At 39.2% G+C, this 17,614-nt stretch overlaps 1 protein-coding gene across 8 annotated transcripts in view; it reads right to left on the bottom strand.

The window, feature by feature from the left end:
- Positions 1 to 12,773, bottom strand: part of HMGN3 (high mobility group nucleosomal binding domain 3) — a 30,771-nt gene extending 17,998 nt beyond the window's left edge. For 5 of the 8 annotated variants that reach the window (XR_011471855.1, XR_011471856.1, XM_070418201.1 and 2 more), the window contains exon 1: positions 12,610 to 12,772. Coding sequence is in view for 6 of the 8 variants with exons in the window: in XM_070418201.1 (XP_070274302.1) it covers positions 12,610 to 12,624 (15 nt within the window). In the remaining 2 variants the exon portion in view is untranslated. Of the gene's footprint in view, positions 1 to 12,609 lie in introns of all 8 variants that reach the window. The other 3 variants (XM_070418199.1, XM_070418205.1, XM_070418203.1) reach the window with 2 other exon arrangements.
- Between the last annotated feature and the right edge of the window lie 4,841 nt (positions 12,774 to 17,614).

Here is a 17,614-nt window from a genome sequence, read left to right as displayed (position 1 = left end):
ACTGAAACATGTCTGTTAAAATTAACACATAATTCAACTACTTGAATAAAGCAATGTTAATTTCCCTCTACATTGTCCATGGAATCTTGTGAGGTTTTTCAAATAACAGTTCCCTTAAATTCAAATATTCCTATAACACATGAAATAGACACTAAAAGTTTTATTCAAAGCCATCAGTACCCTTGTTTTACATTAGTATGGCTGTTTTTCATTCACCCTAAAAGTGTATTTTGGGACCTTCCAATACTATACTGCTTTTAAAAAAAATTTCTTTATTGTTTAAAGTATTACATATGCCTCCTTTTTTCCCCATTGACCTTTCCCCTGTTGTTCCCAACCCCCGAGCATTTGCCCTCACCCCCTACTGTCTGTGTCCATGGGTTATACTTATATGCATGCATACAAGTCCTTTGGTTGATATCTTACCTCCTTCTTCCTCCACGATACTGCTTTTTAAAATAAATCTTTAAAAATCCAATACTGGAATTGAGAGATCATATGCAGAGGAGTAATAATCAAACAAATGCTAAAAGTTTGCTACTTCCTCCTTTGCTTATGTCAATTGATTTCATCAACTTCTATAAACCCAAACTGTACTTTGAAGTCGTATCAGCCTTGTGTCTTCCCAAAGTAATATTTTGTTGTTTATGATAAAAGTAACTGGGTAATAATTTTGCTTTAAAAGACTTTGGATGAATGGAAATAAACAGCAGCTCTCCCTTTTCTGAGGGATACTTTTAGGAAAAATATCTCACATTTTAAAAGATAATTGAAAGTAAAGAAAAAGCCATATTCAACTAGGTTCAGTAAAATTTTATTAGCATAAATATGCATAATTCAATAATGGGAGTATATTGTTAATATGAAATAAATAACTCAAAATATTTTACACAACTCTTTGTTATGAGTTGCCTCTTTCATGAGAGTTATCTTTTTCCATGTGTTGTGGTTTTGTATGGGATGAGCTTATGGAGGAAACACCTGACTGAGGTCAGAAGCCTGCATTCTATACGGTCTCCTATCTCACGTGTGGTTGATCATTGAATTCTTTGAGTTGTCTAATCTTGCTGGAAATCACTTGATGTTTGAGTGGCTGCTGAAAGGAATTTAAAAGCCTTGCAAGGATACAATTGCTAGGGAGGTTAATAGGATAACTATGAGGAGAATAATAGGCAAGGAGTGAAAAATTTCCCAGAGCAAAGATTCCCAGGAGCCAAGATTTAAATACATCAACTGGGTTATAATCAGATTCAGGTTTTACACTTCTAAGTCAGTTTACATTTTTGGGAATAATGGGTAATTGGGTTTCAATTTCTTCTGTTATGTACATCGCACAATATGATGTATTAGCAATCGCATATACTCATGATTACTTAGGACAAGATGAACATGAGGATATTTCATTTTATTTCATTTCATTTCTCTCTCATCATTGATGTTTGGTGTTGCAGGTGAGCTTCCACCTAGATTAAGCCTGTAATCATGTGAGCAATCAGGTAATTTAATAAGAGAAATTTCTATGGAAACAAAAGAAAAACAAAGGTTAATAGAGTAAATTATAAACTCAATTTCTGAGTTTGGAGAGCAGTTGATTGAGAAATATTTAGATTTGAGTACAAAGCATCTATAGATGGTGGGATGAGAATAGCAGTTTCAACCTGATGGAATTTTCTGGTTTGTACTTTGCCTGTCTTTGATGATGCCCTTGGGTGTGTGGTGAGTGGCCCATGCAACAAGCATGAAGGTTGTCCATACATGGTCTATTGTGGTGATCCTCTGGCTTACAGGTAGATTAAAAAAAACATTCCAAGATAATGAATAAAACTAGAGTCTGATAACAGGTGTACTATAGTTTTCTATTAAAACATTTTTTTGCCCTAGCCAATTTGGCTCAGTGGATAGAATGTCGGCCTGCGGACTGAAGGGTCCCGGGTTTGACTCCAGGTACATGCCTGGGTTTTGGGTTCGATACCTAGTAGGGGGCATGCAGGAGGCAGCTGATCAATGATTCTCTCTCATCATTGATGTTTCTATCTCTCTTTCCCTCTCCCTTCCTCTCTAAAATCAATTGAAAAATATTTTTAAAAAAGAAATAAATATTTATGAGTAGTATTATGGAATGGTTAAGAGCAAAATTCCTGAGTAAAAGAGGGCTGGGTTAGAATTCCTGATTCTATCACTTCCTAGCTGTGAGACACAGGAGAAATGCCTCAATCTCACTAAATCCTAATATTCTTACTGTGTATGAGAAAGACCGAGGACTCAGTGGTTAAGAGCACAGGCTCTGGAGCCATGCTGCCAGCCTCACAATCCCAGCTCGGCCATTCCCCAGCACAGGGGCCTTCTGCAAAATGGCAGTGTGAAGAGTACACACTTTCCTGGGAGGATTTAGTGCATTAAAGCAAAGTGCTCAGAACAGTGCCTGAGCTATAGAAAGCTACCTAACTGTTATTTATTGTGACTGTCATATCATTATCTGTGAGACGAGGACAACCTCAGAACTGTTGTGAGAGTAAAATGAAGTTATATGAAATTATACCTTAATACTTCCCACATATATTTTTATAACTTCACATATTTTTTTATTAAAACTAAGGTGCCTAATGTATATCAAGCCCATAGCTCAGGACTGGTACATACAGGCATTCAATAAATGGTAGCTATTTAAATTTTAATAGTAAAAAATGTATTTATATGTTGTTACTGATGTTCATTTCTCTTCAAATATTAAATTTCAGAACCAATTTTGAAATTTAAAGTTGTTTTCTCTATTCTTTACTTGTGAATATGCATATCATTTACTTTATGGGTGACTTAATATGCATTTGCCTTGAGCATATTTAAATGGCTGTTTCTGGACATGTCCACAGATATACGAATATTAGATTCTATAAAAATCCTGACTAGGAATACGTGATTTGACTGAATTTTTCTGAGAAGAAAATGAAATGTACAATAAATAAGCAGCCAGTGAAAAAAGAATTCAACATTTTGATTTGGTTTGTTATCTTCAACACTGAATTTTAAATTACTCAGGAGACTAACCTCATATTTCAACATACTAGGTACTATGAAAGCAGTCAATTTAAATGATATTTATTTCAGTCATCATTTCCAAATTGTACCCTGAAGAAAAGTGGAATACATTTAATTTTGGTGTAAACAAAAGCAATGTTTTAGGAGGAAAATATAAGAGAAGAGGATCACTTGATAACTGATTTGCTAAGGGAATTTTAATGTTATGTGAAGATATTTTTAAACACATTTCTTTTCTGTAAGAAAATGAACCAGATTAAAGCTTATGTTCTTTCAAAAGTACTACATTTTCATTTGGTTGCTGAACATTTACTCCTATAATTGCAGTAAATTAGACATCCAGGGTGAGATGCTTACTCCCTATCCACTGTGTGTGCCATTTGTTCTCCTACAAAATAGAAGGGTGGTGCTTACTACAAGCCTATTATTTCACAGTAGTTCTCTTAATAATTAAAAATATCATTATCCCATAACGAATATCTCTACTGTTTTACCTGTGCCAGGTACTGTGCTAAGAACTCTGCATTCACTATGTCATTTAATTCCTCCAACAACCCAATGAGGTAAAAGATAATTCTATTCTGGTTTTATAGATGAGGAAACTGAGTCTTAGAGATTTAGGAACTTAGAAGCTTAGGAAGAAGTAACCTGCCCTAAATCATATATCTAGTAAACTGTAAAGCCAGACCAAATTGGACAATCTCACAAATAAGTATATGAAATAATTAAATTTATACTTAAGTATAATTACATTTATACTTATTGAAAACCATTCATTCATGTACTCATTCAACAAACAGTTACAGTACCTATGCTAGGAGCTATGGGAATAAAAAAGATCAGAGCCATCAAAGACTTCATGCTAAAGTGGAATTAGGATTACAAAGTTAATTCAAAATTAGGTAATCAATCAAATAAGGTGAGCCAACTTAGAAACGTGGTCCCAGACAACCACCTTTAAAACACAAGAAGGTCATTAACAGAAAGGCATAGGGATCAAGAAGTCACTGAATCTCTACTAATGAGAAGGATGGCTACTGTTCACAATCCAATCTCAACTGTACTAACAGGCATTGAATTTAACTTCCTTATACAGCAAAGAAAGCAATACTTCATAGTAAGACCAATGATAGATCACCTGTAGTAACAAACTAGCACTCATCCTCTTAAGAATAAAAAAAAAGAAGCTATAACCCCCAACCATTTAAACCAAACAACTTTTGTCAGTTTTTTGTTTTTGTTTTTTTCCCTTTGGACATGTATTCTGGCCAATCCTTGAAATGCTCCATAGCTCATAGCTTTTCTTGTGGCTTATTATCACTTCTTGTCATGAATTATAAATACTTGCATATGTATATAACCTACCCTGTCAGACTGAAAGATCTTTAAAATAGGGCATTTATTCATTTACTTTAAAAGGATTGATAAAAACAATAACTTTCCTGAAGTGCTTGCATAAAGATGATGCTCAAGAAATGTATATTTAACATGGAGTGAGTGAATCTATATATACAAAAGCCTAAGTGACTGAATGACCGAATGACTGCACGACCGGTCAACCGGTTGCTATGATGTGCACTGACCACCAGGGGCCAATGCTCAATGCAGGAGCTGCCCCCGGTGGTCAGTGCATTCCCACAGTGGGAGCGCTGCTCAGCCAGAAGCCGGGATCATGGCTGGCGAGGGCAGTGTGGTGGCTGCTTCTGTGGCAGCACTACCAAGCTGCAGCAGCAGCAGACACAGCGGGGCCTGGATGAACAGGAGCAGTGCCCGGCTCAGGCTTGGGCTCCTCCCTGGCCACCTGCTGCCTCGTGCACTGCTACACCCCCCGAGGGGTCCTGGATTGAGAGAAGGCGCAGGGCAGGCTGAGGGGCCCCACCGGTGCACAAATCCATGCACTGGGCATCTCGTAAATAAACAAAATGAACAAAGGAGTCCTTGGGAGTCTTTACGCAAATATAGGCTCCATATCAGTATTAACTCAAATTCAGTAAGCACTTATGGATGGCATACTATCGGTCAGACCCTTTCATATTCAGACCAGGAAACTCAATATAGCTAAGATGGCAATTCTCTCCAATTAATTTATAAATGTAATTAAATTCCCATCAAAATCACAACAGGCATTTCTGTAGAAATTTACATGCTGCTCCTAAAATTTATATGGAAATGTGAAGGACGTAATAGCCAAAACAGTTTTGAAAAAGAAGAACAAAGTGGAGAATTGACATTATTAGATTTCAGATCTTACTATAAAACCCAGATAATGTGGTATTAATGTAAGAATAGTCATGGAGAGAATGGAACACCACCTAGAGCCCAAAAATAAACCTTTACAATCATGATAAATTGATTTTCAACAAAGGTACCTAGGCAAGCCAGTGGGAAAGAATTATCTTTTCAACAATTGGTGTTGGCCCAAACGGATATCCACATGTCAAAAAATTTAAACCTTTATCTCACACTATATCCAATATTAACTCAAAATAGATCATAGACCTAAATATGAGATAAAAAGTCTAGAAGAAAATACCTATGGCCTTGGATTAGGCAAAGATTTAAAACTCTGTTCTTTAAAATATATCATTAAGACAGGGTTTTTTTTTAAAGACACAGACTGGAAGAAAATATCTATAAATCATACATCTGATAAAGGATTTGCATCCAGAAAATATAAAGAATTCATACAACTCAATAGTAACATAAGCAATACAATTCAAAAATGGGCAAAATATCTGAATAGACATTTCACCTAAGATATACACTGTGCTAGTAAGCACAGGAAAAGATGTTCATTATCATTAGTTATTATAGGAAATCTAAATTACATTAATCAGAATGGCTCTAGCAAAAATACTAACAATACCAGGTATGAGCAAGGATGTAGAGAAGCTTGAACTCTCATGCACTGATGGTACAATCACTTTGGAAAATAGTGCAGAAGTTTCTTAAATGTTAAAGACACTTTCATGGTACCACCATTTCTACCTTTTGAAAGCTTCCTAGAGAAATGAAAACATGTCCATGAAATACTTATATAGAAGTAATCCAAATGTCTATCAAACTGTGAAAAGATAAACAAAAAGTAGTAAATCCACCCAATGGAGTATTATTGGGCAATAAAAAAGAATGAATATTTATATGTGCTGTAATTAAAAAACATTATGCTGAATGAAAGAAACCATACACAAAAGACTACATGTTGTTTGATTCCTTTTATATAAAATTTCCAGAAAAGGCAACCTTAAGGAGAGTAGATTAGTGGTTGCCTGGGACTGGGGTGGGAATAAGGATTGGCTGCAAACAACATAAGAGACTTTTTTTGGAGTGATAGAAATGGTTTAAAACTGAATTATGGTAATGTTATACAACTCTATAAATTTATTAAAAATCATTGATCTGTATACTCTGAAAAGATGACTGAACTTTATGGTAAGTAGATCATAGCTCAATAAAGTTTCTTTAAAAATATTTTTTTTATTGATTTCAGAGAGGAATGGAGAAGGAGAGATAGAAACATCAATGATGAGGGAGAAGAGAATCATTGATCGATCGGCTGCCTCCTGCACGCCTCCACTGGGGATCGAGTAGGCAATCTGGCATGTGTCCTGACCAGGAATCAAACTCTTGGTTCATAGTTTGATGTTCAACTGGCTGGATAAATTTTTTTAAAGGAAATTATATTCCCAAACACATTGCTTGAGAGTTGCATGGAGTGTCAATATCACTCAGCCATGGGCAGTGGTACTTTCAATCTTTTTTAAAAACTGCATCTCATTATTCTTAATAATATACATTTCTTTGATTTATAGTACAACTAAACATCTTCATCTACTTGAGCCTGTTATTTTCTTATAAGAATATACATCTTTTCCATAAGGACATTTGAGACTATCAAACTAAAAAGTCTCTGCACAGCAAAAGAAACTGACAACAGGCGGTCAACCAAATGGGAGATGATATTTACAAACAGTAGTTCTGACAAATAATTAATTTCCCAAATATATAAAGAACTCATAAAACTCACCAAATAACCCAATAAAAAAAATTGGGCAGAGAACCTGAACAGACACCTCTCCCAAGAAGACATACGAACAGCCAATAGATGTACAATATATGAAAAGATGTTCAACCTCACTAGCAATTAGAGAAATGAAAATCAAAACTACAATGAGATACCACCTCACCCCTGTTAGAGTGGCTATTATCAACAAGACAAGTAATAACAAATGTTGTAGAGGTTGTGGAGAAAAGGGAACTTTCATTCACTGCTGGTGGGACTGTAGACTGGTACAACCACCATGGAAAACAGTCTGGTGATTCCTCAAAAAATTAAGAATAGAGCTACCATACAACCCAGCAATCCCTCTCCTGGGTAAATACTTGAAAAACTCAAAAACATGTATTTGCAAAGATATATGCACCCCTATGTTCACTGCACCATTAGTCATGGTGGCCAAGACATGGAAACAACACAAGTGTCCTGTGATAGAGGATTGGATAAAGATGTGGTACATATACACAATGGAATACTACTCAGCTATAAGAAAGGATGAAATACTGCCATTTACAATAACATGGATGGACCTCGAGAATATTTTGCTAAGTGAAATAAGTCAGTCAGAAAAACTCAAAACTATATGATTTCACTCATATGTGGGATATAAAACTGAAACTCGTGAACACAAACAGCAGTGTGGTGGTGCCAGAGGGAAGGGAATGGAGAATAAAAGGGCCCTACTATATGGTGATGGGAGAAGATTTGACTTTGGGTGGTGGCACACAGTGCAATATACAGATCTTGTAACATAGAAACCCACACCTGAAACCTGTATGATCATATTAACCAATGTCACTCTAATAAATGTAATAAAAATTTTTTTATTAAAAATAAAATAAAATAGCAAACTTTTTTTCAGTGATATCTGGAACAAATAATTCACCCAGTTTTTCAAAAGTTTTTAAATTTTAACAGTTCTTCTTTTGCCATATCAAAATATTCCTTTTCATATAGTCAAATGTATCTGTATTTTCATTGATATCTGTCTCTGGTGTTATAAACTGTGGTATTATTATGAAAGATTAATCAGGAATCTTGAGTATTATTAGTTAAGCATCCCCTGTGCCAAGCCCAGCACTACTGAGCCTTTCCATTTTAAGAAAAACAAACCTAATTTCATATTTCAAAACAGGAGGCAGACAGCCTTCCTCCCATCCCCTTAACCCTTTATTTAAGTATAAAGAAACACTAGTGTTTACATCCCAAATTCATGGAAAATCTTCTCATGACAGAATTTCTGATGTGATACACTAGACATCTATATATATAAAAGCCTAAGTGACTATTACGGCAGAACAACCAGAACAACTGGTTGCTATGATGCTCACTGACCACCAGGGAGCAGACACTCAATGCAGGAACTGCTCCCTGGTGGTCAGTGAGCTCCCATAGGGGGAGTGCCACTCAGCCAGAAGCCGGGCCCATGGCTGGCGAGTGCAGCTGTGGTGGCAGGAGCTCATCCTGATTCCACGGCAGTACTACCAAGTGGCGGTGGCAGGTGCAATGGGCCAGGATGAGCGCGAGTGGCCTGGTGCCCAGCGCCAGTTTAGGCTCCTTCCTGGCCACCTGCCACTTGGTGCACTGCTACATCCCCCAAAGGAGTCCCAGACTGCGAGGACTGCGAGGAGAAAGAAAATTAATACCTGGGTGCATTAGAGGGAAACTACAAAAAACAAAACAAAACAAAACAAAAAAAACAAAGGCAGAGAACATATTAAAAACAGTAGAAGAAAACCGGCAGGCGGACATCCCCCCGAGTAATCCCAGGCTTCGAGAGGGCACAGGCCAGGCTGAGGGACCCTCCCTTCCATGCACGAATTTCATGCACTGGGCCTCTAGTTTCTAATAATTCTAGCAATGAGGAACTGGGGGGGGAAAAAGAAGGATGTGAAAATGTGTTTGCTATTGCTAATCATGCCAGGACTCTAGGCCTGCCTGGCTGATACTCTTAACATCAGATCATAACCAAATAACGTGACCACTGCAGACATTCATGGACATCTGACCAGAACAGTCTAGAACTCAGTCACACACTATCCCACCACCACCTTAGTCCACGAATATTGTCATTTTCCCTGCCATTCCACTCACTATTAATGAGTAGTAACCCATTGAGCCACCACCCATTAGGTAATAAATATATGGGAAAGTCTATTTACTTAAATGTCACAAACTCAGAAAGAGATTTAATGTAACTGAAGAACTCTTCACTGTTGAGTGATGTACTACTTAAAAAAAAAAATACTACAGCAGTAATAAAAAGCCAATTGGTTTAATGTAGTCGTCACATGCAAAGATACAGATAAAATAAATATATGATTAAGATTTGTAAGGCCCAGCTGGCGTGGCTCAGTGGTTGAGTGTCAACCTATGAACCATGAGGTCACAGTTTGATTCCCGGTTAAATCAGGGCATATGCCTGGGTTTCAGGCTCGATCCCCAGTGTGGGATGTGCAGGAGGCAGCCAGTTTATGATTCTCTCTGATCATTGATGTTTCTATCTTTCTCTCTTCCTCTCCCTTCCTCTCTGAAATCAATAAAAATATATTTAATTAAAAAAAGAAATGTAAGAAAATGTAAGAATGTTTTACATTAATGTAAATATTATGGGCTTTGAGTTGTGTGACTGAGGCCTTATCAAGTTCAGATACAATCTGAAGAGGCATTCAAATGCCTGATAACAGAGAATGACTGTTTTTTTCTTTGTATATGAGTTCTACCCACATTTTCAAGACCAGCCCAAATTCAACCTTCTTTCCTTTTCTATCCTACAGCTTTTAGAATCTATACTACATATTCTAGAACATATATATAGGCTTAATATTATTCAATTGTTTTGATTCTGCCACTCTCGTCACCTCATTGAATTAAATATAAGCTCCATGAGAACAACCTGTGCATCCCCATGGCATTAAAGCAGTGCAAGGACTCCAGATGTTTTTTTTATTATTGTTAAATTTTATTATCCTTTTATTCCAGATAGTTTATGCCTCTTCTTATTCTGCAGAAGCCTAAACATGTGCTCATTAAATAATTTTTCTTGATTTCTGGGAACAGGTTAAAAAAGAGGTCAAGATGGCAGAAAGTATTGTGAGGGCACTTTTAAAACTTATTATAATGTAGAACAGGCAGTCCTTTAGTAAAAACAACAACACTGAGTATGTAAATGTTTTGACAGTTACTCCAGCTTTACAGATCTCCAAAAGCTATGGACAGATTATGTCCAGTTCTTTTCTTTGCATCTAGGCAGGCTTTACCTAATGACAATGGCTTCCAATATACATTCCAGTGAACTCCAGGATTCCATGAGGCAGCTATAAAGTTTAACTGATGGATGGAATGGCCAAGTAGCCATGTTTAATTTGTGGCTGCTCCTCTCCAGGTCTCTGAGCTCTAGGTGCAAATGAAGACCTTCCTACTAATCAAGGAGAAGTTTGTCATCTCTGAAGAACACTCTGAGGTCCTGAGGGATGGTACACAGGTGCCTGTCAGAGGTCTGTCCCTAGTCCCAGAATGCCTGGCTAGCTTCTTCAAGGGGTTCGCTGCCTTCCAGAGAAATAAAACAATAATCAAAAGCCAGCTCCTCTACTGTTTTTCTTTCCTTTCCTTCTATTTCCTTAAGAGAGGTGGACAATGAGGGAAAGAAAAAATAATGGTTTCACCAACTCTGACTCTTGAACAAGGATTCTACTATGTCAGGGTCCATTAAACATAAAGAGTTTGTGCACATCTAACCTACTGTTCATCTAAATTTGTTAATAATTCTAAGGAAAGGAAATGGCACCAACTGACCCTGTAGCCCATTTCTTGATGAGTAGTTCCTTTGACTCTACTAGAATTCCAAGCCTTGTCATTAAAGCTCAGATAAAATGCTGAAAATGGTGAATCATTTTAATATCCTTATTTTAATACAACAGGGCTGGAAAAAAATACTTCCATAAAAATTAAGTTCAAATAATGAATCTCAAGTATTAGCACTCTCAACAAGCCATCCATCTTCTTAGGCTTGAAGTATCTTGGATTTCCTAAATTCCTCTAGACCCACCCAGCACTAAATGAAGAGAATGAGTAAATAATGTCTGAAGGTAAGAAATTTGGACCTACAGAATCTAATTAAATCTTTGGTACTAGCTATTGGTTGGTGAGACAGTGGGTACTTCAAGTTTCTAATGCCCAGGACAATGGTGATAACACTCCTCAAGGTGTTTGAGGATTAAATGAGATAGATAATGCAAGTCAAATATTCTCACAGTAAGAGGCACAGAGTATGTGCAAAATAAACTAAGATTTTTAAAAAAAACTGGTTTAATTAATATGATTTTTTAAAAAGGAGTAGAGACAAGTTTTCATCAAATTTTCAATAAGGACAGATAATGCAAAAGCTGCTGTATTTTTTTAACTTCAATATTTTTAAGGAATGCATTCACTTAAACACACAAATCAGTCCACAGTCTTTAACGGATCAAACAGGATATTATTTGTAATTATGCTTCCAAGGTAGTACCCTCACTGGCGGCCACTGTGGGGAACATGGGCGCAGGCAGTGGGAGGGCGCAAAGCCGCCACACACCTGTTTTCTCCGGGCGGAGGGACGCCTTCCCATCCCTCCCCGGGACAATGACAAGTCGCAGCGCGGACTCGGGAGAAAGAGACGTCCGCGTGCGAGATACTTGGTGTCCGGTGCCCGCGCGGAAGGGGACATAATAGTCGGCAAGCAGCGGCTGAGACCAGGGTGACCCCAGTTCCCTCTGCGCACGGAGGGGGGCCGGAGAGGGCGGACCCCGCCTTCCCCGACGGTGGGTTTGGGTCTCGGGACGGACCGGGTGGCCTCTGCCCTTGGCGGCCGCGGTGGGTGACCCGGGGCCAGGCGCCGCCCGTGTGCACGGCGCCAACTCCGCCGCGCTCTCCGCGAACTGCGGCCCCGCCTCGGCGTCCCCGGCCCTGATTGACACCGGAGTTGGTACATACGGGTCTGCCGCGGAGCGAGCAGGGGGGTGAGCGCTATTTTAAACATGGCTTTCCCTCTGCCGGAGCCGCCGGAGCCCTCGCGGCGCACCCGCCGCGGGCACGGCCCCCTTGGGAAGAACCCCAACATCTGCCCGACTTATCTTTTTCCATCTCCTCGTGCGCGTCCTCGTTCCCCCCTCCCGCCGCTTTTCCTCCACACGAACTACAACCGGGCAGTTTGCAGAGGAGACTCCCCTCCTGGAAAGGGGAAGGTAAACCGCTTTTGCTTCTTGCAGGAGAATAGAAACCATTCCGCAGAGAATGAGTTCAAAAAGGGGGGAAACCGCGTCGCCGGACAGAAAGTAACATTCCGAGACCGATGGGGACGGGCGGAGGGAGAGCCATGTCCACAACAAGCATCTGAAAACACGCGTAGGGAGCGAAGAGATTTGCAATCGCCGACTTAGTACCGGGCGCATTCCGCGCAAGCCATGGCAATGACAAGGTTTGCTGGAAGCACAATTTGAAGGCCTTTGAAATCTTTTTTTTTTTTTTGTAAGACTTACCTTTCTCTTCGGCATAATGACTATGTTCGTGCAGCTTAAAAAGTAAAGCCACGGGCTGGAACTGCTGGTGCCGCCGCTGGATGTTGCCGCCGCCGCTGCTGCTGCTCACGCGCGGGGCACGGCCTCTCCGACCTGCACCTCCACTGCTCCCTCAGGGGGCCCTCTACTCGCTGGCCTCCCCGCTCCTCCAATGAGAAGCGCCGGCAGCTGGCCGCGAGGCCCCATTGGCTGCGACAACGTTCTAAATTCCACGAGGGCACGCCCACCTCTGCGCGCTCAGTAGGCGCTGTTGTAGTTTCCAATTCACGGGGAAAAATCTGCCTGGCGACTGAGCATGCCCAGTTCTACTAGTAAACCCCAAGCCACAGGATCCTGGAGTTTCATTGTTTTGCTGCTCCCTCTTTGGACTGTGCCAGTGTGGGCGGGCCTTCCTAGGGAGGAAAAATATTAAGGATGGACACATTAACTTTTTAATGTAAGTATATACACAGCAGACACATTATACGTTTACGACTCATAAAGGCTTGTAAGGAATGTTATATGATGGAGACCTCTAAGTGTGGGAAGGTGCTCTGTTCTGGAAGTCTGGCAATCTTGAAGGGTCTTGGTTTTCGCCTCTAGATATCTAGTGACATTAACCCCTAAAATTGTTTAGCTCTTATTTCCTAAAATCTGTGATTACAAGAACATATATGCATAGCCCATGGGCACAGACAATAGTGTGGTGAAGGCCTGGGGAGAGGCGGGGGCCGGGTGGAAGGGGACAAGGTGGGAGAAAATGGGGGACATCTGAAATACTGTCAACAATTAAAAAAAAATCTGTGATAAATCACTCACTAATCCAGGCTATTTCAAACTAGGCTTGAAAATAAATAGGATATATTGGTAATGGAAATTTAAAAAAGAATGAACAAGGTCATAACAGATTCTTTTATATTTGAAGCATATATTTCCATATACATGATTTAAATATGCATAGTTTGATGTTTGATCTCAAAGATCTGCTAGGCATTAAATGGGCATTACAAAAACACTTCCAAATTTATTTTATGAGATCAGTTTTACCCTGATACCAAAAGCCACTGCATGGCCATTTCTTTCTTAAAAAGAAAAGAGAGCTAAGACCAATATCCTTTATAAACACAGACATAAAAATCTTGAACAAAAACTTTAGTATATCAAACCCAACAACATTTAAAAGGATACTACATCATGACCAGGGAGGTTTATCCTGGGAATGCAAAGTTGGTTTAACATCTGAAAATCGTCTAATGTGATTCACCATATTAATAGGATAAAGGAAAAAGCCAGCATGATCATTTCAAGAGCTATAGGAAAAGCACTACTGAATGGGTAAACAAAGTGTGGTAAACACATACAATGAAATACTACTCAGCACTAAAGAGGAACAAAATTTCCTACATGGATAAATGTCAAAACAAAATGTTGTCTGGAAGAAGTCAAATACAGAAGACTATACTAATAATTTCATTCATGTGAAATTATAGGAAAAGCAAAATTAGGCAAGGTTAGTTTCAAAATTATATTAGAAGACAAAAGTTTCCATCACAGGAAAGTATATTGAAGCCTTATACTGTAAATATGACCAAATCCACTTTGGTCACACAGAGGCTGTAAATATGTATAAAACAACATCATAAAGTAATTTTAATGCTTGATTTTTTTTTCTTTGTTAATTTCAGAATAATTGGTATCCTAGCAAACTCCAGAAGTGGTCAATGACTTTCTTTTTTTATACTATCTCAAGGAACCTGTGGATTTTTATATATTTGATCTATTTCAACCTATTCCCATTATTGCTATTTTTTATGCTCATATTGCCCCAATATGAGAACCTTTTCAAACTAGTGCTTATAGATTCTTTGCTTTCAGTGGATGGCAATGTACTCAAAAGAACTGGGATAAAATCAGTTCTTTGCTCTAAAACTGGATAGAAACTTTAAGGTTAATAATTTTATGTAAAAATTCTATTTATAATGAAGTTGTCTTAGAAGAGAATTAATTTGCAAAATGCTTGATGGTTTTTAAAAAGCCATTGAATACATGTTTTCATAAGATGTGTATGGGAAGGAAACTGGTAGCAAGTGAAATCTGGGTTGAATTGTTGTTTTTCTTTAGTTATTTTTATTGATTTTTAGTGAGAGAGAAAGGCAGAGGGAAAGAGAGAAACATCAATGTGAGAAGGGAACATCTATCAGCCACCCTCTACCCGGGATGAGCCACCAACCCAACATATGCCCTAACTGGCAATAGAACCAGCAACCTTTTGGTGCACAGGATGACACCCAACCAATCAGTCAGGGATTTTTGTTTTACTTTATGGAGATAAAAAGCTGTCACAACAAAGATGGGACTAGGGCAGGGGTGGGCAAACTTTTTGACTCGAGGGCCACAATGGGTTCTTAAACTGGACCGGAGGGCCGGAACAAAAGCATGGATGGAGTGTTTGTGTGAACTAATATAAATTCAAAGTAAACATCATTACATAAAAGGGTACGGTCTTTTATTTTTTTAGTTTTATTCATTTCAAACGGGCCGGATCCGGCCCGCGGGCCGTAGTTTGCCCACGACTGGGCTAGGGTGAGTTATTTCCTCCTGTGATGAAAAATTACTCATGAAATTGGCTTCTTTTATTTTTCAAGACTAAACACAGTCAAGAGCAGAGAAAAGTGTGAATGCTTTTACTACACATAGTAAAGTGGCTGCAGTGAAAATGAAGCTTGCTACCTGGATAAAGAAAGTTGATTGTGGGGATCGTGGGTCATTTGAGTCTCTTTAGTTCATTTACACATGATGGAAATAAGAACTTTAGCTGAAAATAAATAAGAACATCGATTCTCTTTCCTTTGAAGTGGATTGCACCTGCCCTGAGCTGGACACTAAGGAATGGAGGGTTCTCCCTGTACCTTCAGTAGCTTTCAAGGTCTAGGAAAAAAAGTGTGGACCTCTCTGGCAGCCCTGAAGGGAAGAGGAATAGGCAAAGAGAATGGTTCGGTGGGTAACTAGAATTACAGGTTAGGCAATAAAAGAAAAATGAGACTGCCACATGCAAGACAGAGAGGAGGCCAACCTGGTAGGAAGTAAAGACTCCTTTTCTTATCAGTATATTCCCCTGAGCATTTTTCCTGCTTTGATATATCAACTCTAAGACTGAAGTCTCTACAGGATGTGGATACTATCTAAGCCAAGATAGACAGTGGATGGACGAAGGGAGTTACTGCCTGAGGAAGAATGAAGGACAAATTCGTGAGCAAGCTTCTTTTCCAATTCCAACTCCTCTCCCTTCTTTTCTACTCCAAGAGGCTACCTCAGCAGTTTTCAAACAGCAGGACAAAATCACTCATGCTGTCCTATTATTAAAGAAGGTGGGGGAGAGAAAGAAACATGAGAGAGAGAGAAGAAAAGGCAGAGCGTAGAAAGAATCAGAATGCATTTCACATGGTAAAGGTAAGTAGTGTCTTATAAAATGTTTCCATTTGTCCGTACATTCCCACATAAACATACACTACACACAAATACATATACTACGTAGCGTGTTTGTTGTGTATTTTATAGGTTGTGACTTGAAATGTACTTTCAGGATGGGTTCGTGGACAAACTTTAAAGCTACTGCATAGCCCTAATGAATCTTCTGAATCCGTGGGGCTCCATCAATATGTTCCTCAGAAGAAAGGTCCTTAATCTTCAAATCTTGAAAGGAAATTTTGAAAGGAAATGATCACTTGCAAATCACCTCCCTCTTGAATTGTCCCTCCTTCTCTCTTTCAAGGAGACTCACTTACTAGTAGGATTTTGCTCTAAGTAATGACAAATTACTGGAGAAGTCAGATTTAGAATCTATCTACTGTTGCTCTGACAGGTGTGTGATTTTGGGTTATGTTACTCTCCAGTAAACAGGCCAGAGGTGAATAAGATTAGGAGTGTAACAGAACGACAGCAAAAACAACAAACAAAAGGTGGCAAAAGAATATTCCATTTTATTTTGATTTGTCAAGTCTCCGATTGGATGCTAACTTTGGAAGAATCCACATTTTGTTTTTATAAAGCCATTAGGACAGTGTAAGAGCCACCCATCCAAAGTCGCAGGAGCTGCCTGATCATAATTCACAGTCTTTATGGCTGGACCGCAACTAAGTGAGTCAGAGTCTTTATGGCTGGACCTAGGAATCTGGATTTCAAACATGCGGGTATTTTTATACTAGAATTTGAGAATTCTGGACTAGGCCTTAGCTCTCAACAAATATTTGCTGAATGCTGGTCCTTCAGTTCTAATGATGTATATCTGCGAAAGCTTCTTGATTTCTTATCACACTTTCAAAGCAGGAGCATAGTTCTGTGGGTGAAACTCCCATAGACCTCACTTTGTGCTTGTGCTTTATCTCGTCTTAATTCCAGTTTTGCTTGGCACTACCTGCTCCCTTCACATTCTTCTTCCTCTTCTCAACTTGCAAGGACCCTGAAGGGTGATTAAAAACTGCACACCTCAGATCCCTAGAATAGCACCCCCTCCCATCTTCCCAGGCAGCCCTGCAGGAGGCTCCTGGAGCCCCTGACAGGATTACATTCCCTGGCCCTGCATCCTCAATAGGAACCTAACCTGCCCAAACCCCCACAAGCCCCACCCTCTCAAGGCTTTATTATTTCAATGATTGTACAAGCATACCTTGTAATTGCATTAATAGCAAGGGGGACCGGGGAGTCCTGTGATCTTCCAACTGGAACCCAGTTTTTGTTTTTCCCAGCTTTCAATCAGATTTCATCTGTGTGCAGATTCTTTGTCTCAAGTATGTTTTACGCAGGTTCCCACCCCCAGTCCTTTTCAGGTTCAATCCCTGTGTTATTTATGTCTCCTTGTTGCTGATGTTTATGTCACAGGAGTGTAATTAATTTGCTTTCTGTAGCTCCCAAATACCAGTAACTATTTGGGGATGAATGAGCCATGTTCTGTAGATAGAACCAGGGATTGGGCTACATTCGGTCACCC

This window comes from Myotis yumanensis, unplaced genomic scaffold, assembly GCF_028538775.1.
Source record: "Myotis yumanensis isolate MYYU_CA2020_CCGP unplaced genomic scaffold, mMyoYum1.0.hap1 SCAF_6, whole genome shotgun sequence".
Lineage (NCBI taxonomy): Eukaryota > Metazoa > Chordata > Mammalia > Chiroptera > Vespertilionidae > Myotis > Myotis yumanensis.
Note: the sequence above shows the minus strand (reverse complement) of the source record. Positions and strands in the feature narration are given on the sequence as shown.